Source organism: Equus caballus, chromosome 17, assembly GCF_041296265.1.
Source record: "Equus caballus isolate H_3958 breed thoroughbred chromosome 17, TB-T2T, whole genome shotgun sequence".
NCBI lineage: Eukaryota > Metazoa > Chordata > Mammalia > Perissodactyla > Equidae > Equus > Equus caballus.
In genome coordinates this window covers 46,034,316-46,062,217 of record NC_091700.1, presented here as the reverse complement: position 1 = coordinate 46,062,217, position 27,902 = coordinate 46,034,316, and the positions used below count along the sequence as shown (strand labels likewise).

The following is a 27,902-nucleotide window of genomic DNA, read 5'->3' as shown; positions in this document are numbered from 1 at the left end:
TTTAAAAGGGTTCAATTACTCTTTTTATAGGATGAATTTTATTTAAACCTTAAAACTAAGGTAACTATTTCACAAAATACTGTTCTGCTATAAGAAATTGGTTGAACCTCATCAAGTACTATAATTTACATACTTTTTCACAGGGAAATAAAAAAGGTCCAATTTTGAACCATACCAAAAAGAAGCACTTTCATTTAATTTAAACATACACAGAGGCCATATCTATATTAATATTTCCAGTGTTCAATATTTGAGCTACTTAAGTAGTGCCAATAGGTGAATTTCAAAATGTCCTTTGAAATAAACAGGGAAAATTTAAAGTTCAAGACCTTCTGATTGTATTAATTTGATCTGGTTTATTTTTAAAATATCGCCCCTTGCTACAGTTAAAGAACGATTCTTCCTCTCCTGCATTAAAAACAATATGACTGTATTTCTCTCCCTAACTTACAGCTTTGCTCAGCTGAATTAAAATTTTTAAAGCTTTTTTCTTTCTTTTTAAAGATTGGCACCTGAGCTTGTTAACAACTGTTGCCAATCTTTTTTTTTTTTTTTTCCTTTTCTGCTTTTTCTCCTCAAATCCGCCCAGTACATAGTTGTATATCTTAGTTCTGGGTCCTTCTAGTTGTGGCATGTGGGACGCCACCTCAATGTCGCCTGACGAGCGGTGCCACGTCCTCACCCAGGATCAGAACCAGCGAAACCCTGGTCTGCCCAAGCAGAGTGGGCGAACTTTAACCACGCAGCCACGGGGCCAGCCCCTACGGCTTTTTTCTTAACTACTAAACCAGTATCTTCAATTCTTAACTGGCCCAAGAGCAAAATTCCTTACATGTCAGCAACACATACAAATAAAACACAATTCTGCCAGCAAATATTATGTACCATTCCAACAATACAGACACAGTCTTAAAAATCAGTTATGTATTTATTTGCATAGATTCAAAGGAAATATTTGAAAATCCAACATAATATCCCATGAGGCTTACAATTTAATTACTAATCCAGTTTTTAAAAAAAGCCTTTCCTCCAATAACTTGAGGACGGCACTAATTCACACGCTTAGTTATGAGTGCTGAAACATCAGACCCCTATACATCCTTAGTTTTCGCAGAATTAGTATTAAGTCCAAAAAAGTCTTTTTTGATGATGTATCGAACACACTGCAAAATCACATTCCTTTCATGTCGAATGTCCGGAGCTAAAAGCTAAAAACAATAAATAACAAGATTAGTTAGTAAATAAAGTAAATCCAAGAAATGCAATCTAAAATATTATGTGTGCTTTCGCCATATAAAGAACACAGAATAATAGAGATGTGTATTATATTTACTAATTATTTTGCTAAAAAACAATGTAAGAACATTTTCTTTTAATTTATATCAGGACTATCTAGCTTTTTGAATAGCACAAATGTTCACATTTGGGCTCCTCTCTAGGAGTATCTAAGAAGGGACAGGAAAAATAGGTTCAAAGTCTGTAATTCTTTAACCTAAAAATCATATAAAGGAGGATCCTCCCAAACTCAAATCTATAAACAGTGTAGAATCTGTTAAGTAGATATAGTAAATATAGTAATAATGAAACAAGCAGTAAAAAGTCCCAACATTCCTGGACTTTCATAATGTCCCATTTTTGTGCTTATAGTAATTAAAAGAAAGCTTAAAATCCCTGGTATTTAGAATAAGTACATAACCAAGGAATCATATGTGATTCAGCAAAAAAGGATAAAGCGACCACTCAATTTATTTTCTGATGTCATTAATGTAGTTCAGAAACATCACACAGGAACTTTCAGTAGAAAGATGATTTAATTTACACTTATAAGGTAAACATTTTAAAAACGTAAATATTTAAAAACAGCACAGAAAACAGAGCATAGCATTACAAAATAGAGATTATATTTCAGATCAATTTTAATAGGAAGCGACTGTATCTACATGTGACACCTCACAGAGTATAGCCACAGAACACTTTAGCTACAGCATAAGCACTTATCTGACAAGGCAAAAAGAGACTTTTCACAGAATGTCAACAGTTTTACAACTCCACTAAAAAATCTGGAGTATTTCTATCACTCTTAGACATGAAAGTCTTGGATCTTTGAACAGCTTCATGTCCATTACTTAGAATCAAAAGATGTATTGCTTGCTCTTTATAATGTGAAGAAAGATAATAGATTTTTGAGCACATCACACTGAGAATAAAGCCAATAATACACAAAATAAACAGATAAAAACCTTCTTCTCCCTTCAGTTTGGCATTGTATTTAACTGTGCTTTCAATGAAAACTTTACAAAAGTCAGTACACCTCAACACATATTTCCTTACCAATCAGTTAAACTTAGATTCTTTTACTTTAAGGAGTTTTGAAAATTGTAATTGTACCACATTTACTGAACATCAGTAAAATGCCAAATGCAGCTTCAGAATTAGGATACACAGATGAGTCTTTAAGGAACATATGTATGTCTCTCATAACCTTAACAAACAGGAAGGTACACAAGCACAAACCCAGTGGCTCTATCTTCATGACATAAGGTGAGAATGTAAAGAAAAATCATTTACCATTTCCAGGAGATAAGGATGGTGTGTTCTTGGTTCAAATAATGTGTGATAGTTGTGATAATCTTTTTTCCTCTTAGGGTTTGTCTTTTTAAAACTTTTCTTTTGGCTTTCATACTTGGCTTCTGAGAAGTTTCTAACAGTCGCTTTAACATCTTGACTTGGTCTCTCAGGAGTTTTGCTGTGAAGAACCTGGTCGTCTGCCAGAATGTCTGCTTCAGTCTTGATGGGAGTTTCTAAATGTGAGGAAAAACAAATACAAAAAGAAAAAGCAAACACACAGGTAAAACTTCCAAAAATTAACCAAAAAGCCATAATGACCATCCCCCTTCCAGCCATAATACTGGCTATTTATTAATTAAAACCAGACATTTACAATGTATTACACTATTTTTCAAATTGGGAGCTATAATTGCCAAGAATTGAGAAGATTACCACAAAGAACTACAGAGTGATCCCTATGAAGAAAATAATACCAAATGGAAACCTGGATCTACACAAAGGAATGCAGAGTGCTGGAAACAGTCAATATGCGGATAAATACAAAAGTCATTTTTTTCTCATTTGAAAAATTTTTTAAAGATAAATGACTATTTAAAGCAAAAACAATAACAATGTATGTGGGGTTTATAACATCTGTAGAAATAAAATATATACTTACAATACCACAAAAGAAGGGAAGAGGGAAAACATAAATATATTGCCATAAAATTCTTAAATTATATGTGAAGTGGTATAGTATCATTTGAAAGTATACTGCGATAGGTTAAAGTTGCATTCTATAACCTCTAGATTAACTCCCACAAAAATAAAAGAGGTATAATTAATAAACCAATATTAGTACTGCCCTAAAAATACAGGATTAATCCAAAGGCAGGAAAAGAAGGAAAACAGAACAAAAAAACAGATGAGACCAAAAGAAACAAACCATATCAATAATTATAATATATGTAAACAGTTTAAAACCTCACCTGAAAGGCTGGGTGGTCAGACTGAGGCGGAAAAAAAGAAACAAGATCAACTACTTAATGTCTACAAGAAATCAATTTAAATTGCAGGCAGTCCTTGCTTTACACACTTTGAGCTGCGATTAAATCTCAGTTACCAAGGAACAGAGCACAGCGAGGACCGCCTGTGTAGTCAGGTTAAAAGTAAAAGATGGAACAAGATACCACACATACAGCAACCATAAGAAAGCTGGAATGACTATAACAATATCAGATAAAGGAGACCTCAGAACAGTGATTATCACCAGGGATAAAGAGGGACAGTTCATAATGCTAACGAAGTTAATCCATCAAGAAGACAAAATAGTAACACCTAATATCAGAGTTTCAATATACATGCACCAAAAGCTCACAGAGCTTAAAGAAGAAATAGACAAATCCAATATAAACATTGGAGACTTAAACACTCTGCTCTTAGTAAGTGAAGAATAATTAAACAGAAAATGAGCAAGGATATGTAAGACCTGAGTACCTCTAACAATCAACTCAAATGACAAAGAACACTTGACTCAATACACACTCTTGTCAAGTTCACATGAACACTCATCTTGTGTGTTGGGCTACAAAACAAGTCTCAATAAATTGAAAAAAGTGAAAGCATACAGACTAGGTTCTGTGACCATAATAGAACTAAAATAAAATCAATGACAGAAAACTATCTAGAAAGTCTCCAAATATATGAAAACTAAACATATACACCTAAATAACTCATGAGTTAAAGAACACATTACAAGAGAAATTAGAAAATATTTTGAAATAAATACAAATGAAAACATAATGTGTCAAATTTGTGGGATCCAACTAAAGCAATGTATGAAGGCAAATTTATAGCTTTGAATGCTAATATTAGAAATGAAGCAAAGTCTAAAATCAATGATCTAAGCTTCCACTATAATGACATAGAGAAGAGGGAAGAAATAACAGAGAAGGAAAATCAATGAATTGTAAACAAACAACAGAGAAAAGTCAACAAAGCCAGAAGTTGGTTCCTTGAAAAGATTAGTAAAATTAATAAACACCTAACAAGACTGATCAAGAAAAAAGGGAAAAAAACACCATTTAACAACATGAGGACTCAAAGAGGAGACATCACTATAGATCCTATAGATATCACAAGAAAATATTATTAATAAGTTTAAGCCAATAAATTCTAAGACTTAGATGGAACAGACAAATTCTTTTAAAAAGCACAAATTACCCAAACAGACTCAAGAAAAAATAAAAACTCTGAACAGTCCTATACCTATTGAGGAAATTTAATTCGTAATTTAAAATCTTCCCCAAAAGAAAATGCTAGGTATAGAGGGCTTCTCTACTGAATTCTACAAACAAGAAAAAATGGTAGTAATCCTACACAAACCCTTAAAAAAGGAAGAGGAGAAAATATATCCCAAATCATACCAAATCCAGACAAAGCCATTACAGGAAAAGTAAAACACAGACGAACATCCCTCATGAACATGATGCAAAAATCCTCAATAAAACATTAGCAAATCAAATCCAGCAATGTATTAAAAAGGTAATACATCATGACCAAATAGATTTTATCCCAGGAATACAAGATTGGTTTGACATTTGAATATTAATCAGTGTATTTCACCATATTGATAAAGAAGAAAAACCATATGATCAATTGAAAATTCACAAGTTTTAGGACAGGAATCGCCTCCTCTCACTCCTCAAATGGTTATTCTACATTTTCAATTACCATGACTTATAGGCTGATATGATATAAAGAGTTCTATTCTAAAAGTTGGGGGACTAGGTTCAATTGCCTGGACAAGAGTGAGGGAGCCTAATCATATCCCTCAAAGCCCTCAACACTCAAGTGTTACATAGGACTGAATTAACTGGAAATTAAATTGAAAGGAAGTATAGATCTTCCCTCACTTACAATGGCGTTACATCCCAATAAGCCCATTGTAAGTTGAAAATACCCTAAGTTGAAAGTACATTTAATACACCCAACCTACTGAACATGATAGCTTAGTCCAGCCTACATTAAACCTATTCAGAACAGTTACATTAGCCTACATTTGGGCAAAATCATCTAATACAAAGTCTATTTTATAATAAAGTGTTGAATATCTCATGTAATTACTGAATACTGTACTGAAAGTGAGAAACAGAATGGTTGTATGGGGACAGAATGGGTGTAAGTCTATTGGTTGTGCACCCTCGTGATGGCATGGCTGACTGGGAGCTGCAGCTTGCTGCCACTGCCCAGCCATCATGAGAGGGTATCATACCACACACTGCTGGTCTGGAAAAAGATCAAAATTCAAAGTATGGTTTCTATTAAATGCATATCACTTTCATACCATCATAAAGTGGAAAAATCTTAAGTCCAACCATTATAAGTTGGGGACCGTCTATATAGGGTAAGTGTTAGAAGCACAGACTCTGGTCCCCAACTGTTAGGTTCAATTCCAGTTCCATCACTTACTAACTGCGTCTTTGTGGCAAGCTACTTATCTCTGCCTAAATTTCCTCATAAATAATGGTACCTAGTCCATGAGGTTATTGCAATAATTAAATGAGTAAAGCACACAAAACAGGGCCTGACAGAGTAAGCACTATATAAGAATTTGCTATCATGACAGTGGCTTTGATGTGCCTTCAAAGTAATGGGGAAAAGAGAAAAAGAAGAGAAATATAACCATAAAAGAATGGAGCTAAGAATTCACAAAGTGGTTTGTAGAGTTCAAAACTATGGGAATAATAATCAAAGACAAAAGGAAACCAAGGCACTACTTTCTATTATTCCTTCCCCCTTCAAGCACTGATCTCCCAATCTAGGAATACAAGTCAAATGAATCAGCCCTTATACATATAGTCAATTTTCTGCCAAGGAATGAGGAACTGGGACCATTTGGTTCACAACATTTACCAGCTGAGATCATATTTTAATGTAATATTTATAAATCCAAATAAATTTAAAATATAGCCATTGAGTTTTTTCACACTTAAATCATTCTTTTTGGTTTGTGGTCTTTTGAATGCATTTTCAATTTGGAGGTCGCCCACTGATAGCCAAACCAGTTTTAAGACACAATTTTGGGGAGTGGTAAAGCTGTGCTTTACTTCTAATATGGCAAAACAAAAGCAAAAACAAACAACTAGGGGCTGGCCCCACGGCCAAGTGGTTAAGTTCATGCACTATGCTGCTGGGGCCCAGGGTTTTGCCAGTTCAGATCCTGGGCATGGCTCTAGCACCTCCCATCAAGCCATGCTGAGGCAGTGTCCCACATAGCACAACCAGAAGGACCTACAACTAGAATATACAACTATGTACTGGGGGGTTTTGGGGAGAAGGGGGAAAAAAAGGAAGATTTGCAACAGATGTTAGCTCAGGTGCCAATCTTTAAAAAGAGAAAAAAACCCAACTAACTTGCAAAACCCAGGAGACATCAAACTAATCCATTTGGAAGTACTACTCATCGAAACTTTCTTTCCTATGTATATTTTAATGCTTCCGACAGCCCCAGAACCAGGCATAGCCTCTTCTTTTGCTTCAGTCTTTCCTGAAGGACCCGTTCCTAGTTTAAAACTCTTTCTGGAAAAGCACTACTCATGTTTAAGATCCTCTATACACTTTTATCTTAATTCCTAAGTTGAGACAGATCTTCAACTATGAAGACACAATTGTTAAAATCTGTGAGGAAGAATCAGACTGCTCCCCTCCATTCTGAATCCACTTAAATAAGCAGCTTCTAGATGCTATTTCATGCTTCAGAGAAGGTTCACTTTATTTCCTTGGTTTATTTATTCCAAAGTCTCCATGCGTCAACATCCTATCCTAAAGCCCAGAATTACCACTGTAAGCTAGAAATTTGGTAGTGACCTAGATGGCTTAATAAAGCCGAATTCAAAGTACATAAAATGATTCTTAAGGCTTAGAAGTGTGAAGCAAGGGCTGTTTCCTTAAGGCAGAGCATTTTAGACAATTAGTCAAAATGTATTCATACAAAATCAAATACATCTTTTAATAGCTAATATCCTCTGCTATCTGTAAGAAAAGGCTATGCATCACTGTGCAGGAAGAAGTAAATGCCACACAGAGAAAGACTATAATAGAAGGCAATATAGTTGGCTTCTTTGAACTTTTAGGTCCCTAAACCTAGGCTTTACATGAGCTATGCCACATACTGGCTTCGCAAACTTATCCTCTCTAAGCTTAAGGTTCTATAAAATGAAGGAGTGGGACCTCCAAGATCCCTTCTGGATTCCTTTTTCCCTTGTAATTTAAAAATGTGGCAGCCTCAAAACAAAGACGTGAGAATAAAAGTATTAAATGTTTTATCTTAAAAGAGAGAGAAGCAAGCATCAGTACGGCTTGTTTTTATGGGATTCATGTAATCTGGTAAAATAGCTTTCTTTGCTATCACCTGTCATAAATACAACTGATAAGCAAGAAATGTAATATGTGTTTAAATAATAACTCCATCTTCAAATCAGTATACTGGAAACAAGAGTAAAGAAATAAATATTGTTTTTCTTAAAATTAAAAAACTAAGAAGAGGCAGCCATCTGTTAAGGAACACTCTGATAAAGCCAAAGTAGTTTATATTTCAAAATTCAAGTAGCTTTTAACCACCTACCACAGTAAAACAGAGCCCACTAAAAGAGAAAAAAAATTCCATGTTACAGATAGATCTAAAAATTATCCTTCATATTAAAGCCCAACTCTTCCTTCTTCAACATCTTCCAACTATACAAACATTATCTATAGCCTAGTCAACATTAAAAGTGCTGCCATCTTCATCCAATTACATTCAAATCTTCTCTTCATTCTACATATTCACTTCAGTACAGCTCCTACTGTGATTACACATATTGTCCTGAGATACATACACATGAATTCTCTCATGGTTCGTAAAGCCTAAATAAAACTGCCATGCAGAACCAGGTTTCAACAGTAGGACACAGGCTCATTCACTAAACATATGCTGGATTATTGATATGAACCTTGGGTTAAGAACTGCCACACCACCACAGATGAACGGCCTATTCACAGCTCTTTTAGGTAGCCCTAGAAGAGACGCTAGAGGTTCAGCTGGTTTACCGTCATCTTTAAAGGTATCCTGAACACTGCTGACTTCCCAGAAAGATTCTTGAAAGGATTTTTCTTCCAACCTTTAAAATACACAAGCTAACGCAACCACAAATATAGGGTTACCATGTTCTCCAAATGAGATCATTTACGTAAATGTACTCTATAAAGAGCAACGCCCTATACACATGTAAGGAATTCCATCATCCTCTTTGTCATAAATGACCTCTCTTCACCTACCAAAGGTGCTAAACATGTTAACACAATGGTTCTTGAGAGCAGAGAGAAGAAATTAACTTTCTTTGCTATATCTTTTAGAATTTTCTTCTCTTCCATTAGTGGATAGTACCTCTTCCCCTTCTTATTCTTTCATTGTATTATTTTTGCCTTTTTCTCCCAGAGTAAACACATTTCCCTATTTCTCCAGCATTCCTTTATCCCATGTTAACTTTACTTCTGAATCAAACAGCAAAGCGATTTGAAGATCAGATAGAGAATGTGCATGACACACCTTGTCCTCAGATACACACACATACAAGGATGCTACTGATACACAGTAAACAGCAAAGGCAAAAAGCAACAAAACAAAACAGACCTAACTGTAACAACTCAGGCCACGACTTACCTTCTGGCTCACTCTCTGACCCTGAGAGATTGCCATAGCTGCTCATTAGTGAGCACAGGGCTGGTGTCACTTCCTTGGGTATGATAGTACTTTGTGGTTTCTCCTCTTTATCAGACTCTGAAATAGAAAGGGAAAGAACTAACAGTAAAACAGTATACCAAAAACATCTACCACCATAAAAAAGCAAGCTGATAGTCCCCCACTCCCTCATGTGTTAATGAAAACAAAGTAATTTCTGATCATTTGCTTAATCTTCCCAAAAAACAAAATCCAGAAGACCTGAAAAATTTCCCCTTGGTTTAAATCTTCATGTTCAGAGAAGCTATTTGCCCCAAAGAGAAAACACAAGGGCAGATGGAAGCTATACACAGCTCAGTTACTTACCATGCTTCACAGGTCATGGAATTTGGGCATTCTCTAAATTAATTATACAGTCTTTGCTATTAATTTATTTTATTTAGGCTATTAATTAATTTTATTAAGGTAGTAAGAAGGCCAGAAATTTATTTAACTGTACTAGGTTAGGATCACTAACTCTGAAAATTAGATTTAGGAATAAATATAACAATATCCACCTTTTTGTTTTTTTAAGACAGGTTTTGAGGGCACAAATAATATTTAAACCATTCTCTGGATAAAGGCTTAGTCAAAGAGCCATGATGAAATTAATCCACCCAAAGTTTTTATTATTTAGAACTTCTAAGAATTTAAGTAAACAAGCCAAGCATGAGAGTTCAGCAAGTACTGCAGAGCCTGCCAAAGGTAAAGTATTTGATCAGAGTCCAGAGAACCTAGTTGTAGCCCCAGGACACCACCTATTACACTTATTTTTGGCAGCTCTAAAAATGTATTAAGTCTATTCTAAACAACCAATAAAAATAAAGCCTGACTGAAGAATGAAGACAATAAGTAACTTGTCCATGTAACGAACCAACTCAACTCACAACCAATATGAAATGTTTCAAGATAGCATTTCAAGCTCACTGAGTCAGCCTGGAGCAAACTAAAACATGCCAGTAGGAAACGGGAGTCCACTGTTAGGTGAACATGGATCCACCGCCTTCTAGGGGATGAAGTTAAATCCTCTCTCCTACACCCATCCACACTACCCAGCACCACACCCCCCAAAAACTGCTCCTTGTCAGTGTTAGGCTAACTTATGACCTTTTCTCCTGAGTTAATACAGGGAAAGGAAAGTATGCAGTCTTATATATATAAATTACTAGTGGATTAAAAAAAATCTACATTACCATGGAGACTGTTTATCTCATTGTTTGAATAATGATAGGCCAAACTGTAGTATTTCCTTCCATGACACAAAGAGAGATGGCAAAAACTACAATACAGTTGAGTATAATGCTCTTTTTTTTTTTTGAGGAAGATTAGCCCTGAACTAACTACTGCCAATCATCCTCATTTTGCTGAGGAAGCCTGGCCCTGAGCTAACATCCATGCCCATCTTGCTCTACTTTATATGTGGGACGCCTGCCACAGCATGGCGTGCCAAGTGGTGCCACGTCCGTGCCGGGGATCTGAACCAGTGAACCCTGGGCCGCTGAAGTGGAACATGCGCACTTAACCACTGCGCCACCAGGGTGGCCCCTATAACGCTCTTTAAAAGCATGAACTCATTTAATCTTTATGAGATATCACTTTCACTATTAATTACAGGTGATGAAACCAAAATTCAGAGACTCTGAGTAACTTTTCCCTCAGGTAACAAAACTATACAACAGTTACGTCAAATTTAAATCCTGGCTATCTGACCCCAAATCTCAATTCTTTTTTTTTTTTCTTGATGAAGAAGACTGTCCCTGAGCTAACATCTGTGCCAATCTTCTTCTACTTTATATGTGGGACGCCACCACAGCATGGCTTGATGAACGGTGTGTGGGTCCATGCCCAGGATCCGAACCCACAAACCCCAGGCCACTGAAGCAGAGGACATGAACCCAACCACTACGCCACCAGGCTGACCCCCAAATCCCAGTTCCTAACTAGTGGATTGGAATATCTCCTACAGATGTATACAGTCCTCTTCTTAAAAGGAAGCCATCCTACCAAAATGTCTCTACAGTCAATAATAGGGCTAATAAATGCCTTCTTCCAGCTATAGCTCCACTTCTCTGTTCCTTTTTACAGCAAAACTCTAAACAACTATTTATACAATTCAGCAGGGAAGTCACCTGGGCATGAAATTTCCTCCAGCTGTCTGACCCACTCCAGAATCTACTCCAATCTGTCTTTCAGGCCCACCACACCAGCGAAACGTTTCCTTCCAAGTTCACCTGATTCTTCTACTGCCAACCTAGAGGTCATTTCTTGGCTCTCATCTTATTTAACTTAATGACAACATTTGACAGTAATCATATTTTAGTTTTAAAAACATTTGCTTCACTTGGCTTCCAGAACCTCTTCTCTTGGCTCTCCTTTCCCAGTCTCCCTGGTGAACTCTCCTCACTAACTTACTTCTAAAATTCTTGAGTGCCCCTGGTGTCAATCCTCAGCAACATTTTTCTCTCTGTTCCTCCTCCTCCTCTTATGATCTCATTTTATCTCCAATCTTAAAATACTATCTAGACAGTGGTGAATCACAAATTTTATACCTCCAGCCACCAATTTTCCCCTAAACTCCACAATAATCTAACTGCCCATTCAACATCTCTACTTTGATGTTAAACAGGCATCTCAAAGGTTAACACGGTCAAAAACAAGCACTTGATTCCTACTCCAAACATGCCCTCCAGTAGTCTCCATCTCAATCAACCCTTCCTTCCTAACCCAATAGATTGGGTACCATATCCAATCTATCAACAAATACTGCCAGCTCTATTTTGGAAATATATTCAGAATCATATGCCTTCTCATTATTTCCACTACTACAACCCTAGTCCAAGTCCACATTTCTTGCCTGGACAATTCTAACAGCCTCCTAAAAGATATCCCTGATAGGACCTTGCCCACGGATCCCTACAGTCTATTCTCTACCTAACCACATAAACAAGATCATATCACCTCTCTGCTCAACCTCAGAGTAAAGTCCCAAGTCCTTTCCTGGCCTACAAGGCCCTACTTGATGTGGTCCTTCACTTTTCTCTTAACTAAAATACTACCACTTTCTTCCCAGCTTACTCCACTCCAATCTTGTTGCTCCCTGAACACACGAAGCATACTCTCACCATTAGGTGTTTGCACCTGTTACTTTCTCTGCTTGGAAAGCTAGCCCCTCAGGTATCAGCTCCTAACTTCATTCAGATTTCTTAATGTCACCTTACCAGAGATGCCTTCACTGATTACATAAAATAGCACACCCCTTTCTCCAGTCACCATTCTCTACCCTTTACTTAGCTTTACTCAACTTCATGATGCTTCTGTCAACCCATATTTATTTACTGTACCTCCCCTAACCAGAACATGAGCTACATGAGAGAAGGGGTTTGGCTTTGTTCAGCACTGTATCCTCAGAGTCTGGAACAGCACATAAGTGCTCAACAAATATTTGAAGAACAAACTGTCGCATGAATGAGTAAAGATAAGTTCAAAAAGGCTAACTGGTATAGAATGACAGAGGTAAGAAGAGGTGGAGCCACGATAGAAACCTAGTTCTGTTTGCATTCAAAGCTCATTCTTTTTCCTTTTTAATAACATGATTCCATTTTTATTTTAAAAACATAGACAGGAGCATAAGAAAAATATTGGAAGGATATACAACAAAATGTGAGCAGTGGCTATCTCTGTAAGTTAAGAAAGTAGGCTATTTTATGCTTTTCAGTTTTTTTCTCACATTTTCTGTATTACTTTTGTAAACAGAAAATAATAGAAAAAGAAAAATATAGAGAAATAAACCCTGGAGGAAAGTGTTTCCTCATAATTCAATTCAAGAAGTGGAGGGCAAGACTTTAATTGGCCTACATATCACCCCTTTTCCTACCTCCCTTTTTTTAAACTTTATATTTTGAAACCATTTTAGATTTACACAAGTGTTGCAAAGATAGTACAGAGAATTTCCACATGCCCTTCACCTAGCTTCCCCTAATGTTAACATCTTACATAACCACGGTATATTTATCACAGTTAACAAATTAACACTGGTATACTATTACTACCTAAACTACAGACTGTATTGCAATTTCGTCAGTTTTTCCACTAATGTCCTTTTTCTGTTCTAGGATCCAACCCACCATATCACACTGCATTCAGTCGTCATGCCTCTTTATCTGTGTCTTCTCCAAATCTGTGACAATTTCTCAGTATTTCCTTGTCTTTCATGAACTTGACACTTTTGAAGACTACTGGTCAGTTATAGTAGAATATTCCTCAGCTTGGGTCTGTCTGATGTTTTCTGAGGATTAGACTGAGGCATGGATTTTAGGTAGTGCCTTTTCTCACATCATATCAGGGGGTCCATGATTTCAACATGACGTTACTGGGGATGTTGATCTTGATCACTTGGTAGTCTGCCTGGTTTCTCCACTATAAAGTTACTGACTTTCTCTTCCATTATTCTCTTTCTTGAAATGAGTTGCTAAGTCCAGCATACATTCAAGGGGAGGGGAATTAAGTGCCACTTCTTGGAGTATGGAATATCAAAAAATTTTGGACATATGTTAAAACCACCACAGTAATTAATACTCAGGGGGAGATGTGTTTGAGACTATACAAATACTCTGTTTTACCTCAAAGATTTTGCCACTAATTTTACCATTCACCAGTGGATCTTGCCTGAAACAATTATTACTGTGTTCTAATGGTAACTTTCTGTTTCCCTCATTTCTTCTACATTTATTAATTGGAATTCTTCTGTAATAAAGATTTGTCACTCCTCCCTCATCTTTATTTATATCAGTACAAACTCATGGATACTTATTTTATTCTTTGGGTTATAATCTACTACTATTTACTTTGTGGCTCAAATTGTCCCAACTTTGGCCATTGGGACCACTTTCCAGTTGGTCCCTATATCCTGACACGCCCACGTCCTGACGTTTTTTGAGCACTTCCTTACTTTCTGGCACTGTATGAGATGCTCTAGGCTCACCCTGTATTTTCCCTGTCCCAGCCCTATAATCAACCTCTCCAAGGCCCTGATTCCTTTCATTGGAGAATGGTAAAACCACAATCTGGGTGCTTGGTGTACTCATTACCAGGAGTGTCACAAAGCTCACTACACTTGACTGCCCCCCCAAGGGTTAAGAGTTAGGAGTTTCACAACTCTTCCCCTACTTCCTTCCCCCTCAGTCTCACTTCAGGGGTCCACCACATGTAATAACACTGTGAAAAGGGGTATGATCCTTTCAGCACTACCAAAACATCTTCTACTGTGGCTTTTCATCTAAAAAAAACATTCTTCAGATCCACCTAGCAGTTCTATGTACCACAGGCATTTTTAGCAGCTATCCTGGAAACACTATGCTGAAGGCACTGTACTGGCTGACAAACAATACTCAAGAAACTTCACTCACTTTTAAAAAAAACAGCCAGACATCTCTCTAAACTAAAAGTACCAGTATAAAAATGGTAGCAATGAAGATGATAAAATCAAATTTTCAAATGATTAAAAACACCAGCTTGAATAATTTCTCTTACTATTAAAATATTAGTGGGTGACACTGTTCTTTGGGTAAATCTCACCTCTCTCTCTCATTCACACATATCATGTTCCCATTGACCAAAACAAAAATACAATAATCTAAAAATTATCATTAGACTATGAGTTTCTTGAAGGCAAAGAGAGACTTCTCTGAATTATGGTGCTAGGGAAGCAAAATGTAGGACCTCAGTAAATCCCTATTGAAATGAAAACAGCAAAAAAATTTGCCCTTTGAATGTCTTGCCCAACTCTAAACATTAGTTTTAAAAACTTCCCACCTGGCTTCTTTCTACAACTTATTTCTTTACTTGCCTCTTCCTTTTCCCTCCCCCTACTATTTCCTATTGCCTTTATGGATCAAAGCACAATTATATGCTCTTGCACTAAGAAGATTTATGAATTAAGTCTCCCAAAGAAAACACTATATATTGAAAAAGTCACCCCCAAAAACGGGAACTTTGCTTTACGGTTTCCAACGTTCAAAGACAGGTATTTAACAATGGGCTTTCATGACAGCCGATGCACTGGACCAGCTTATTTTCTTACTTTAACATCTACCTTTTAAATAACGGAAGCCCAGCTAGCTTGTGTCAGTGCATAGTTAGACCGATGTCCCAGTGCTCTATGACAATATCTATATTCATATTGTGACTAATGGCTAACAAGTTGGCTCCTTTTGTCTTATGGATGCGGAGGCAGCACAGTCAGTGATGCTCACAGTCAGTGATGCTCGCAGCCAGTGATGCTCGGTGATACATTACTGACCAGCTTCTTTCTTTCTAGCTCAGACAACACATATTAAATCCACAGGCCAGGAAAGCCATAAAACATGTTCTATATATATTTAAACAACAGCAACAAAATAATTATAGTCCTAACTAATAAGATACCAAAAAAAAAAAAAAAGATTTAAAAAAAACCCAAAAACACCTTGAGGAGACTAGTTAGCAGAATATACAAGGAAATAAAAAACATAGCACCATTAAGAAAATCTAGTGACAACAGACCATACTCAAAACTTATCAGCTGGGAGACTCCAAACGACAGGCTTTCCCTTTTAAAAAATGTCAATCCCCAGTTTAAAGCATCTGCATAATTAATGAGAGTTCACATACTACCAACTATCACAAAGGAAGCTGGGTTCAGGCAATGATTTTCTAAGGATGACAAGAGGTTTATAAAGATCCTTGAGAACTGTTATCTTGTCCAAAATGTGAATGCTGATGTCTGGATAAAGTTCTGAGCAGAAAAAAGGCAAAAAAATTAAGGAATTGGGAGATCTTCATTTTTAAAGTAAGCTTAGTGGTGAAAAGCATTAACAGCCACATGAGAGCACGAACAGGGCCGCATTATCAGAGTGCTGCTCTGCCACCAACAACTTGAATAATAAGAACAACAACTAGATCTAAGGTTGGTTGGCTTGGCCCCAGGTGAAGGAAGCTGCCTCCAAACAAATGTCAGACTGAGCTGCTGGAGAGCAGAGATGCGGAGAATATTTAAGGCATGTGAAAAGTTGGTTTTCTGTAGCTATACCCAGAGTGAAAAATTGAAGAACCAACTAGTCTAAACATTGATTTGGAAAATGTAAAAGTCTAGAAAGAAATCCCAGGTAAAAGAAAACATGAGTTTAAATGGAATCTTTCTTGCAAAATTAAGGTACCATAATTTGATCGTTAGTATTGTGATTTCCTTGAAGAAGAATATTATAAATTTATAGCTTACTTGTAAGATATTTACATTCAAGACTTACGTTCTCATCTCTGACCCTCAATACAGGTACGTTCCCTTTTTGATCCTCGGTACATGTAAGGGTTTCAACATTTAAGCCAAAACAAAATTACTTGAGATCTCTCATTCAACTGCTCCTAGGAACCTGACTGAACGCTTCCTACCATGAGGGTGAAGTTATTTACTCCTATTTCTCATGTCTAAAGTGTCTCTTGAAGACCTAAATACAGGCTTAACTAGAAGCAAGATATATAACCATCTTTTCACTGGTATTTCACCAGATTAACACACATTGCAATATTTCTTTAAAAATGAGAAAACACAACCACCCATCTACCAAAGCTAACAAAACAAAAACAACAAAGACTATTCAATGTTACGGAGTCCCTCAATTATTCATTTAGAGAATTGCATAAAGTGAAGAATTACATAATTTTCAAATCAGTAACTTACTGATTATAATGGTAGTCTTCTATTAGTGTTTCAAGTATATTAATGACATGAAAGTTTATATTTGGGTACAGATGGTATTTTATCATCAAGGTCACACACTGCAAATCTGAAGAAGTATGTGGGCTCTCTCTAACATTTTTTGAAGGGAAAGAATCAGTGCCCAAGAGTAAACTCAGCGTTGGCCCAAAATGTCATCTGCCTTTTCTGTGCTATCAGCAAGAATAAGAAGATGCCTTTTCTAAACTCTCTCCCACATCTCAACTATCCTAGGTTCATACAATATTTTTTTAGACAAATTTGGACTTCACATTTAGAGGAAGTATAGTGTACTAGTGGAGCCAGACTCCTAAGTGCAAACTCTAGCTCTACCACTAACTAGCAGCATGACTAAGACCAATTACTTACTCTGTGTTCCTCAGTTCTAAAATGGAAGTAGCAAGAGTACATACATAAAAGGTTTGTCATGCAGAAAAGAGTTAACATATATAAAGCATTTAGAGCAGAATAAGTACCTTATTCAATAACTGTTAGTTGGTGTTAAAATAATTTATTATTATTCCTACTAAATTTTACCTTATTCTTAGCCCAACAGTCCCTTATGTCAAGACCCTTTTCCATCCTAATTCAATCAATGAATCAGCTGTCTTCCCATTACTCGCCATCTATAAGTTCAATAATTTGCCATGTGATTATCATAGAAGACATTGTCTTCCAAGCTGAACAGAGCCTGCTGGCAAAACCTACAATGTAACATCAGTCCACTCACTAATAACATTCGTGTGAAGATCCTCAGTATAGGTAATGCCATTAGGTAAAGCCTCACAATGTTATTGGAAGAAAAGCTGGTAGAAATATTCACAGGGGCCGGCCCCGTGGCCAAGTGGTGAATTAATATTTTACCCAAAGAGAGTATGTTCACACTCAGCAGCATAATTAATACTGGCTTCTGTTGGAATTAACTATTTTATAGGGGGGAAAGAAATTCACATAACTGAGCAAATTTTTTTTTTTTTTAAAGATTGGCACCTGAGCTAACATCTGCTGCCAACCTTCTTTTTTTCTTCTTCTTCTTATCCCCAAAGCCCCCCAGTACATAGTTGTATATTCTGGTTGCAGGCTCTTCTGGTTGTGTTAAGTGGGACGCTGACTCAGCGTGAACTAATGAGCAGTGTCATGTCCACGCCCAGGATCCAAACCAACGAACCCTGGGCTGCCGAAGTGGAGCGTGCAAACCCAACCACTCGGCCACGGGGCCAGCCCTGTAAGTGAGCAAATATGAATCTACAGCAGCAATACATTCAGAACAGTCTTAAGGAAATTTCCAAGATTACATCATACTATGGAAATTATCCGATAAATATAATCTTTTTCCATATCCTGCCTGCCTCATGCACCCACCCCCAAGATTCAAGAAAGATGCCCTCAAATGCGGTTTTTCATAAGACACTCCAATTACCAATAAAAACAGAAGCAGCATTCTACTTTTTTACACATTTGCCATTAAACGCTCCACAAACAATGCTGTGAAGAATCAATTTCAGCAGCATCCATACACTTATAAACACGCTGTCCCTGTTTAGCTTACCAGAATCCGTGTTTACCAAAACACCCAGAGGGTCTGCACTGGCCTCAGGAGGACCTTCAGGCTTCGAATCACACAAGCCATTGCCTGATGCGGGATCTGCTCTCCGGCCAGCGCGGCCATTTTTCCATTTGTGATGTCTGCCAGGACTTTTGATCTTTGCCATCTGCGAATGTCTGGACATCCCTTTCATCTTACTGGAGTAAGAAAAACGCAATTCTTAATATAAAACGCACTGACCTTTCAAGAAAAATTTGAAAAAGACTACTGAATGCAAAAGAAACCTAGCTGTCAAATCAATCACTTGTAGCCTAGTACATTAAAGAGACCAGAATAAAACAAATTCAATGGCTTCCAAAGACAGAGAACTCTATTGCAGAACTTTAAAAGAACAACACACCACAATATACCATACTTTATCAAGTCCCAGATGCACATTTCCTCCCATATTTTAAGCCCTCTGAAATTGGGTTCTGTTGCACACAATCAACAGCAGGTGAATTTCACCGGCAGCTTTCTTTCATTCCTATTGCGCATAAAATAAAAGTGTTTCTTAAACTTTACAAAGTGTGTTAACTCTTGTCTTCTTATTTTTAAGTAACTTTATAGTTTCTGAAGCATTTACAAATATACTAACTTGTATGATCTTCAAGTCAACTCTTTGAAATAGAGCAGACAGTTACTATTCTCTTCACTTTACAGGGGGCAACTTAAGGATCATAGACTGAGCACAATTTCACAGCTAGCTCAAATCAAGTGCCCCTCCACCACTACAGTTACTCCTCTTAAAAGGAAACGAATATCTATGTGAGCATATTCTAATGTAAACTATGTGCAGAAAAAAAAAGATTCATTACATACATTCTCAATGGACAATAATACAAAGTATCCTTTGGTGTGGGTGAGTTTTCACAAAGATACATATGTTTTACCTAAGCTGTCATTTACCAAGCAAAATTCATTTTTTTCATTAATAACAGAGGCTATAGTTATGAGTAGAGAAATTAGAAATCTAGGTTCAAATCCCAATTTTGCCACTTACTAGCTGTGTCTCTTGGACAATATTAATATCCCTGAGTCTGTTTACTTCCTCATCTGTAGAAAGGGAATCAATAGAGACATCCAGAGAATTAATATAAAGTTTCTTTGCATCAAGAACAAGGTAACACATTGAGCCCTTAATAAATGTTAGTTGTTCTCATAACTTTTTCTAAATTATTTGTGAAACCAACATATTCAGTTAACATCTCTGCAATCCAGAGGTTCTTAATCCTTTTAGGGTCACCACAATTCTTATAGAGTCTCAGTCCAAAAAACCATATATATACTCCAAATTTTGCAGAAAGCCATGGATCAATTTACAATGTGCAGCCACAGATGTCAGACTAACACCTCAACAGCATCATCACAGGTAAAATAAATACAGTTTCTGCCACTGGCCCACTGTTCCCATGAGGATAATGAAGAGATGCCACTTTCCTTAGGCTGCCACTTACAGATGCCTTCCCTGGATCCTGCTCATATAGCACATGACCACAGCTGGCTTTTGAATGATCATCTTTAAGGTATTCGTTAATAAGTAATAAGTTAGAATGAGCCCTAACTGATGAGATCAGCAAGACTTCATTGAAAAAGTGGTATATCTGGTATTTGCACTCCACCCCACCTTTGAAGGAGTAGTTCTGTTAAATCATTGCTTGACAATCATTTAAAAGGAAAAGTTTATTTAATCAACACTTAAAAATAATTATACAAAGTATAATGTAACTAAAAATGTAGATGCATGTGAAATGGAGAGAAAAGGAATAATTATAACTAAAAAGCTAATAGAAGGGAAAATAGAATACTAAAAGATTATTCAATTAATCCAAAAGAAGGCAAGAAAGGAAACAAAGAACCAATAGGAAAAATAAAAAAAAACAAATAGGACAATGGTAGACTGAAACCCAACTATATCAGTAATTACATTAAATGTAAATGAACCAAATCCTAGTTAAAAGATAAAGATTTTCAGCCTAGATAATAAAAAAATAAGACCAAATTATATATCCTCTAAGAGTACACTTTTCCTTCCCCACTGCATCATACTGCCACCTTTGTCATAAACCAGGTGATTATCAGTGGATCTGTTTGTGGACTCTGTTCTGTTCTATTTATCTATCCTTGACGAACATCACGCTAACTTGATCCCTCTAACTTTCATATAACTTTTAAAGCTTATCTGTACTGCCTCCCTCTGCTAACCTGAAAAAAAAAACAAAAAACAAAAACAGAACTTGCTGGGATTTTGATTGGGATTAATTTGGGGAGAAGTGACACCTTCATATCAAGTCTTCCAGGCCGTGAGCATCACATATCCCTCCATTTATTCAGGTTTTATTTTTCTGTGCAATATTTTGTAGTTTTCAGCACAGATGTTTTGCAAATCTTTACGAAAATGTATTCCTAGGTATTTGTTCGATGCTACTGTAAACAGTATCTTAAAATTTCACTTCCTAATTGTTGCCAGTATGCAGAAATACAATTTATTTTTAAAACATTGATGTTATATGTATTTAGCACCCTTGCTAAATTCACTTACTAATTCTAACTGTAGATCTTTTCGGATTTTTTACATACACAAAAATCTGACAGTTTTACTTCTTCCTTTTCAAATTTTATATGTTTTACTTTTTCTTGCTTTATTACATTGTCTAGGACCTCCAATATAATGCTGAATAAAGTGGCATTAGTGGACATTCTAGTCTTGTTCTCAATCTCAGGGGGAAAATCACCAGTATTTCACTATTAAGTATGATTTGGCTGTAGGTTGTTAGTAGATATCGTTTATTAGATTAACAACATTATCTTTTATTACTGGTTTGTTGAGTTTATTTTTTCATGAATAGGTGTTGAATTTTATCAAAGAAATTCTCCTTATTTATTAGGGTAATCGTATCATTTTACTCCTCCATTCTGTTAATGTGGTGAATAATATTTGATTTGCAAATACCAAGATAACCTTGCTTCTAAAATAAACCCCATTTGGTAATGACGTATATCCTTTTTTCATACTGCCAGACTGACTTACTAACATTTTGTGTAGGATTTTTGTGTCTCTGCTCAACAGATATTCACTTGTGATTTTCCTTTATTTGTAATGTCAGGTTTTGGTAGCAAGATTAAACTGGCAGGGCCGGCCCAGATCTCAGGCACAGACCTAGCACCACTTGTCAAGCCATGCAGTGGCAGTGTCCCATATAAAATGGAGGAAGACTGGTACAGATGTTAGCTCAGCGACAATCTTCCTCAAGCAAAAAGAGGAGGATGAGCAACAGACGTTAGCTCAGGGCCAATCTTCCTCACAAAAAATAAAAATAAAAAGATTATACTGGCCACTTAAAACAAGTTGGAAAGTGTTCCCTCATTTTCTATTTGCTGGAAGAGTTTTTGTAAGATTGGTATTTGTTCTATAAATGTTTGGAAGAATTTAATAATAAAGCCATCTGGACATGGAAGTTTTTATAAGGTTTTTAATTATAGATTCAGTTTTCCCAATAGATATAGAACTAGCCTGATTTTTTATTTCTTGAGTTGGTTTTAGTAATTTATATTTTAAAGGTGTTGCTTAATTTCTAAGCAATTGGGATTTTTCTAGTTATCTTTTTGTTATTGATTTCTAGTTTAATTTCACTCTGGTCAAAGTTAAGTTGTTTTATATTGTTTCAATCCTTTAAAATTTGTTGATATTTATTATATGATCTTTTTGGTAAAATGTGTATTCTTTGTATAAACAAAAAGTTGTTGGGTACAGAATTATTCTAGATTAGGTTGGTTGTATTCAAATCTTCTGTAATCTTATAGATTATTTTCTAATAATTAAAGACAGAAGTGTGTTAAACGTCTTCATTTCTGTAAATTTATCTAGTTTTCCTTTGAGGCAGTCAACAATTTTTGCTTTATATATTTTAAAGTTATGTTATCAGCTGCATAAAGATTTAGGATTGTTATGTCTTCCTGGTGCATTGACCCTTTTAACATGATAAAATGACCCTATTTGTTTCTAGTAATACTTCTCGATTTGACATCTATTTTGTCTAATATTAACATTACTACATCAGATTACTTTTGGTTGGTGTTTGCATAGTATAACAACTGGTGCTGGATCAACCATAATTCATACAGTTTGGGGGGAAGGATCTCAATCCCTATATTTTATATAAAAATTAATTCTAAACATAATGTGAATGGTAAAGCAATAAGTCTTCTAGAAGAAAACACAGAAGAATAGCTTCATGACCTTGGGGTAGGCAAAGATTTCTTCAGAACACAAATGGCACTGCTCATTAATCGGACTTCATGAAAATTAAGAACTTTTATTATCAAAATGATTTATTATCATTAGGGACTTCTGTTTCCAGGTAAAATAAAGTAACTGGGACTGAATTTATCCTCCTACCCGAAACCATCAAAAAAAACTAGGCAAAAAGCAGAAACAACAGGTTTTAAGACACTGGACATCAAGTAACAAGACGAGTGATCTCTGAAAAACGGGAAATAAATGAGTGGTGAGCGCTATAACTGCCCTAGCTTACTGCCTGAAAGCTTTCAGATTGCAGTGCAGCAAGGAAGAAGAGAGTCTGGCAGACTTCCTGAACTGAGGAAACAGCTGAGACTCCAGAGAAACCAAGATATCTAGAGTTTGCAGGAAAGAGTACCAGAGAAGAAAAAGCTCCACAAAGAGAACTCTGGAGATTTGCAGAGGACTGTCCCAGAGTATCTGGCAGAGGACTCATCAGCACATATATGTATGATGAAATTACCAAAAGGCCTGGAAAGAACCACCCAAAAAGAAGAGGCACCAGGGCCTAATCTTCATACAGAGTCACAAATACTGCCTGTATGAAAAAAAAGGACCCTATTAAGAAAGTAGAAAGGCCAAGTCACAAATTGTGAAACTATATCTGCAATACACATACTCTACTCAAAAAAGGATTTGTATCTAATAACTCCCTACAAATCAAAAAAAGCAACCCAGTTAAAAACTGGTCAAAGATTTGAACCGGCACTTCACAAGAGAGAATCAAAATGGCCAATAAGCATATAAAAAGATATCTAACATCATTAATAATGAGGGAAATGGTATGATATGAGGAAAAGGTGTAATGATACCAAGAATTGACCAGGATACAGGGCAATTAGATGCAGAATTAGTAGGACTGTAAAGTGATACAACCATTTTGGAAAACTATTTGGCTGTATCTATTAAAATTAAAGATAAACATATAGATCCCTATGACTGTGTGTGTGTGTGTGTACACATACATATATAAAACAAATGAAAATTAGTACTTGTGTCCTCAAAAGAAATGTAAAAGAATGTTCATAGCAGCTTTATTCATAATAGCCCAAAATGGAAACAACCCAAATGTCCAATAGTAGAATGGATATATATTCTCACAATTGAGGGTTATATAGCAATAAGAATGAACAATTTATGGCTACACACAACAATGTGGATGAATCTCACAAAATAATTTTGGACCACAGAAATCAGACACCAAAGAATACAGACTATGTGATTCTACTTATACAAGGTTCCAAGAACAGGCAAAATAAATCTATGATGATCAGAAAAGAGGTTACCTTTGTGGAGAGGCACTGAACTAGCCAGGGCTTAGGAGAGCTTTGTGAGGTGAAGATGTTCTGTATATTATTAACCTGTGTGGAGGTTACATGGGTGTGTATAGGTATGTGTATGTGTATAAATTCATCAAGTTATACATTTAAGATTTGTATATTTTATTTATATTAAAAATATACCTCAACAAAAAATAAAACGAAAAAACTTCTATGAAAGTGAGGGGTTGGGGAGAATAGTGTCATACATTGCTGGTGGGAGGAGTAAACTAAGACAGCTTCTGTGATATGTATTTGGCAGTTAGCTATCAATATTAGAAATATGCATGTATCTTTTGACTCAGCAAATCCATTTCTAGGAATCCATCCTCAGAAATACCTGCACATGTATAAAATATATGTACAAGGAAATAATGGGCAACTTTTTATTAGTAAAAGACTGGTAAGAACTTAAATGTCTGTCAATAAGAAATTGATTAAAAAAAAAAAAAGACCATGTGGGATATCCTTAAGCTTCCTACACATCTTTAAAGAATGAGGAGGTTTCTTACATATTAATATGGGACAATCTCCAAGCATATGATTTGGCTAAAAAAGTAAGGTGTAGAATAGTGTCAAAAAAGGAAAAAATATAAAGTAGAGGAAAACTGGAACAGATGTTAGCTCAGGGCTAATCTTCCTCAAGCAAAAAAAAGAGGAGGATTAGCAATGGATGTTGGCTCAGGGCAAATCTTCCTCAACAAAAAAAAAAAAGGAAAGGGAAAAAAGGAGGGGTCTGGCCCCATGCCCTAAGGGTTAAGTCCAACCCACTCAGCTTCAGCAGCCAGGGTTCAGTTCCTGGGTGTAGACCTAGACCACTCATTAGCAGCCATGCTACGGCAGTGACCCACATATAAAATAGAGGAAGACTAGTATAGATGCTGGCTCAGGGCAAATCTTCCTCAGCAAGTAAAAAAAAGTCTATTATCTATGTGCTGTATACAAATGAAGTATCTCTGGAAGGATAAAATGGATTGTCTCTGGGAAGGAGAATTGTTTAGCTAGGAGACAAAGACAGAAAAGACCTGTTAACTATAAATCTTTTTGAAAACCGTATGAATATAGGGCTTTCTTACCTTAAAATAGAATTTAAAAATTTTTTTAAGTAAAAAAGGTTACAAAAGCAAAATTTTCAGAATTAGGAGTATAGAGATTTTAAAATTATGGTGTACGCTCTTTTTTTATTATTTATAAGGATACTTGTTTAAAATAGGCATTGAGAATGCAAGCCATTTTAAGGAACTTACCCATACTGTGTCGTTGTCAATACTTCTCCTCTCTTTTCTTTTTCAAGTTTTAACTTTTTCTTCCTTTCAATATTGGCCAGAGTTGGGTAGTTTCTAGAAAACAACAAAAGTCAATTATAAAAGGGCTTTTAGAGTAACTTTAATCACACAATCAAGCAACTGCTGCATTTAGCCATTTTTGTTTAACGACTAATACAGTAAATCACTATAAACCTTTAATTCCTTCCAGAATTTTTTTCAGTGAGAAAAAGTAAACTATAACAATGCTACTCAAAGTGTAGAGCAGCTACCAGTCCACAAATTTTGTTACCGGTCTGTGATTTACTAAGGAGCTTACACTAGAATTTAAATCAAATATATCAAACAATGTGCTCAAACTGATCTAATTCATTTATTTGGCCTATATCCATAAATACCATAGGAAAAAACTAAGTCTATGCAATTACTTATGCAAATACATACTAGGTACATCCAAAGTTACCAAGATGAAGGAGACAGCTCTCAAAAAAGGTATAGTCTACCAGGAAGGATGAGAAAAGCACAAAAATAGCTATAACAAAGGACAAAATACAGTAAGTACCCCCAAGAATATAAAGATTGGAGGGTGAAAGGGAAAGATCCTATCTAGCTGGAAAAATCCAGAAAGAAAGGAAGATGAAAGAAGTTGGTCTTAAATGGTATTAAGACAGATATCATGCGGAAAAACTTGCAAGTGTTCTAAGCAGAGCAAACAATGCAAATGAACTAGGGCCCCAGACAGTGCGAGCGATATCCAGGGAACAAGTGGTTCATTTTGTATGAAACAGAGTTAAAAGCAATCAGAGCAGAAAGGGATGCTGAGGTCAAAATGTGTCTTGAACGCCAGACTAGAAAGTTTATATTTAATTCAGCGGCGATGGGGAGCCACTGAAAGCTATGAACAAGGCAGTGATTAAGATTAAATCCGACAGCAGTGTGCAAGATGAACTGCTCTGTCAAAGCTTTCTTTGTTCCTTGGCACAGCTGTGTGGAGAGATGCAGGCACCAAACTCTGATGGTGAGGGGAACAGATCCTAGGAGTACAAAAGTCATAGAAAGAGAGAACACAGACAGTTTTCTACCACTCAGCCTGGCTGCCCATCAGAGTAAGTTTTGAGAAACATTAAGAAATCATGTTCTGCCATTGTTTCTAGGACACTGTTTCCGCCCTCTTTTTTTTTTTTTTTAACATCTGCCTCACTGGACTTTAATAGCACAGACAATATGAAGCCTATGGGTTGGCCACACTGGAAGATAAGAATGGAAATGACATTGAGTAAGTGGTGAAGTAATCAGAAAAAAAGGCAATGAATTTCAATGAGATGATGCAAAGCAATCTATCCAGCCAAGAAAAATAAACTTCATAAATAAAAGATGATGATTGTACAAGCTATAAATAAACATAAGAGGAAAAGATCAAGGTCACAGGAGATAAAAATCTGACAGCCAGTCAGCACCACATGACTACACTTTGGAAAGCAAACATAATCTAAGGTTATAAGAAATGGACTCTGGCACACATACGAGTGTGAAATCTTCCTCTTACAATACTCAAAAATAGTCAGAGAGTGTCAGGGCACTGTGTCCAGTTTTGTACTTCTAAACTGAGAAGGAATGTTGAGGAAAAATAACACCCCAAAGGGATTCAGAGGAGACTCAAAGATGATGAACAGGATGAAAAATAAAACCTCTGAAGAAAGATGAAAGGAACTGAAACTATGTGCAGCCTTTAAAAAGAGGAAGAGGAGTGACAATAAATGATATCTCACAGAGAGGATGGTAGCCAGCTGTTCTCAATCTGAAGACAGAATATGCAGGGGGAAAAATGATGAGAAAAAGGGTGATGACTTTCACAGGCCCCACAGTGTCTAGGCATGTAACTCACAGCTACTCAATGCCCCTCACATCTCTGAAATTCACTTATTCTTACCACTTGTTTCTTCTGAGTACTGCAAGCCCTTAACATGTTGGGCCATATGCTAAACAACAAAGAGTTGGTACTACAGCATACCATGTGCAAGCAAGCAGGCGCTACGTCAGTGCTTCTTGATGGTAAAGAATGTAAACGTTTGTTATAGCAAGTGGGTTTTAGGTGAGATATAAGAAAGAATTCCTTAAACGAGACATCAAAGATGTTGTGGAAACTCCTTCGGTGGAAGTCTTTTAAAACAACTCACTTTCTCTTTCTGGCAGACTGAAGTATCAGTTTCCTAAAGGTAAGAGATCTTTCAATACCCTTTCTAAAGCTATAAGATTCTATTTTTCAGTGCTTAAATTAGTAAAATCCTCTTCCAAAATTTATACCATTCTCATTTACACAGAACTTAGAGACTAAAAACTAAGAAAAACAAGGGTACTAGAAAACAAATTATCCCA

At 36.2% G+C, this 27,902-nt stretch overlaps 1 protein-coding gene across 1 annotated transcript in view; it reads right to left on the bottom strand.

Annotated features, from left to right (window-relative positions):
- Positions 1 to 909: 909 nt before the first annotated feature.
- The window catches only part of NUFIP1 (nuclear FMR1 interacting protein 1), a 41,013-nt gene continuing 14,020 nt past the window's right edge, over positions 910 to 27,902 (bottom strand). The window contains exons 6-10 of the mRNA XM_001491618.5: positions 25,509 to 25,601; positions 18,607 to 18,800; positions 9,251 to 9,367; positions 2,569 to 2,801; positions 910 to 1,208 (exon numbers count right to left, since the gene is read on the bottom strand). Of these exons, the coding sequence (XP_001491668.1) occupies positions 1,092 to 1,208; positions 2,569 to 2,801; positions 9,251 to 9,367; positions 18,607 to 18,800; positions 25,509 to 25,601 (754 nt within the window). The 3' untranslated portion in view covers positions 910 to 1,091. The remainder of the gene's footprint in view (positions 1,209 to 2,568; positions 2,802 to 9,250; positions 9,368 to 18,606; positions 18,801 to 25,508; positions 25,602 to 27,902) is intronic.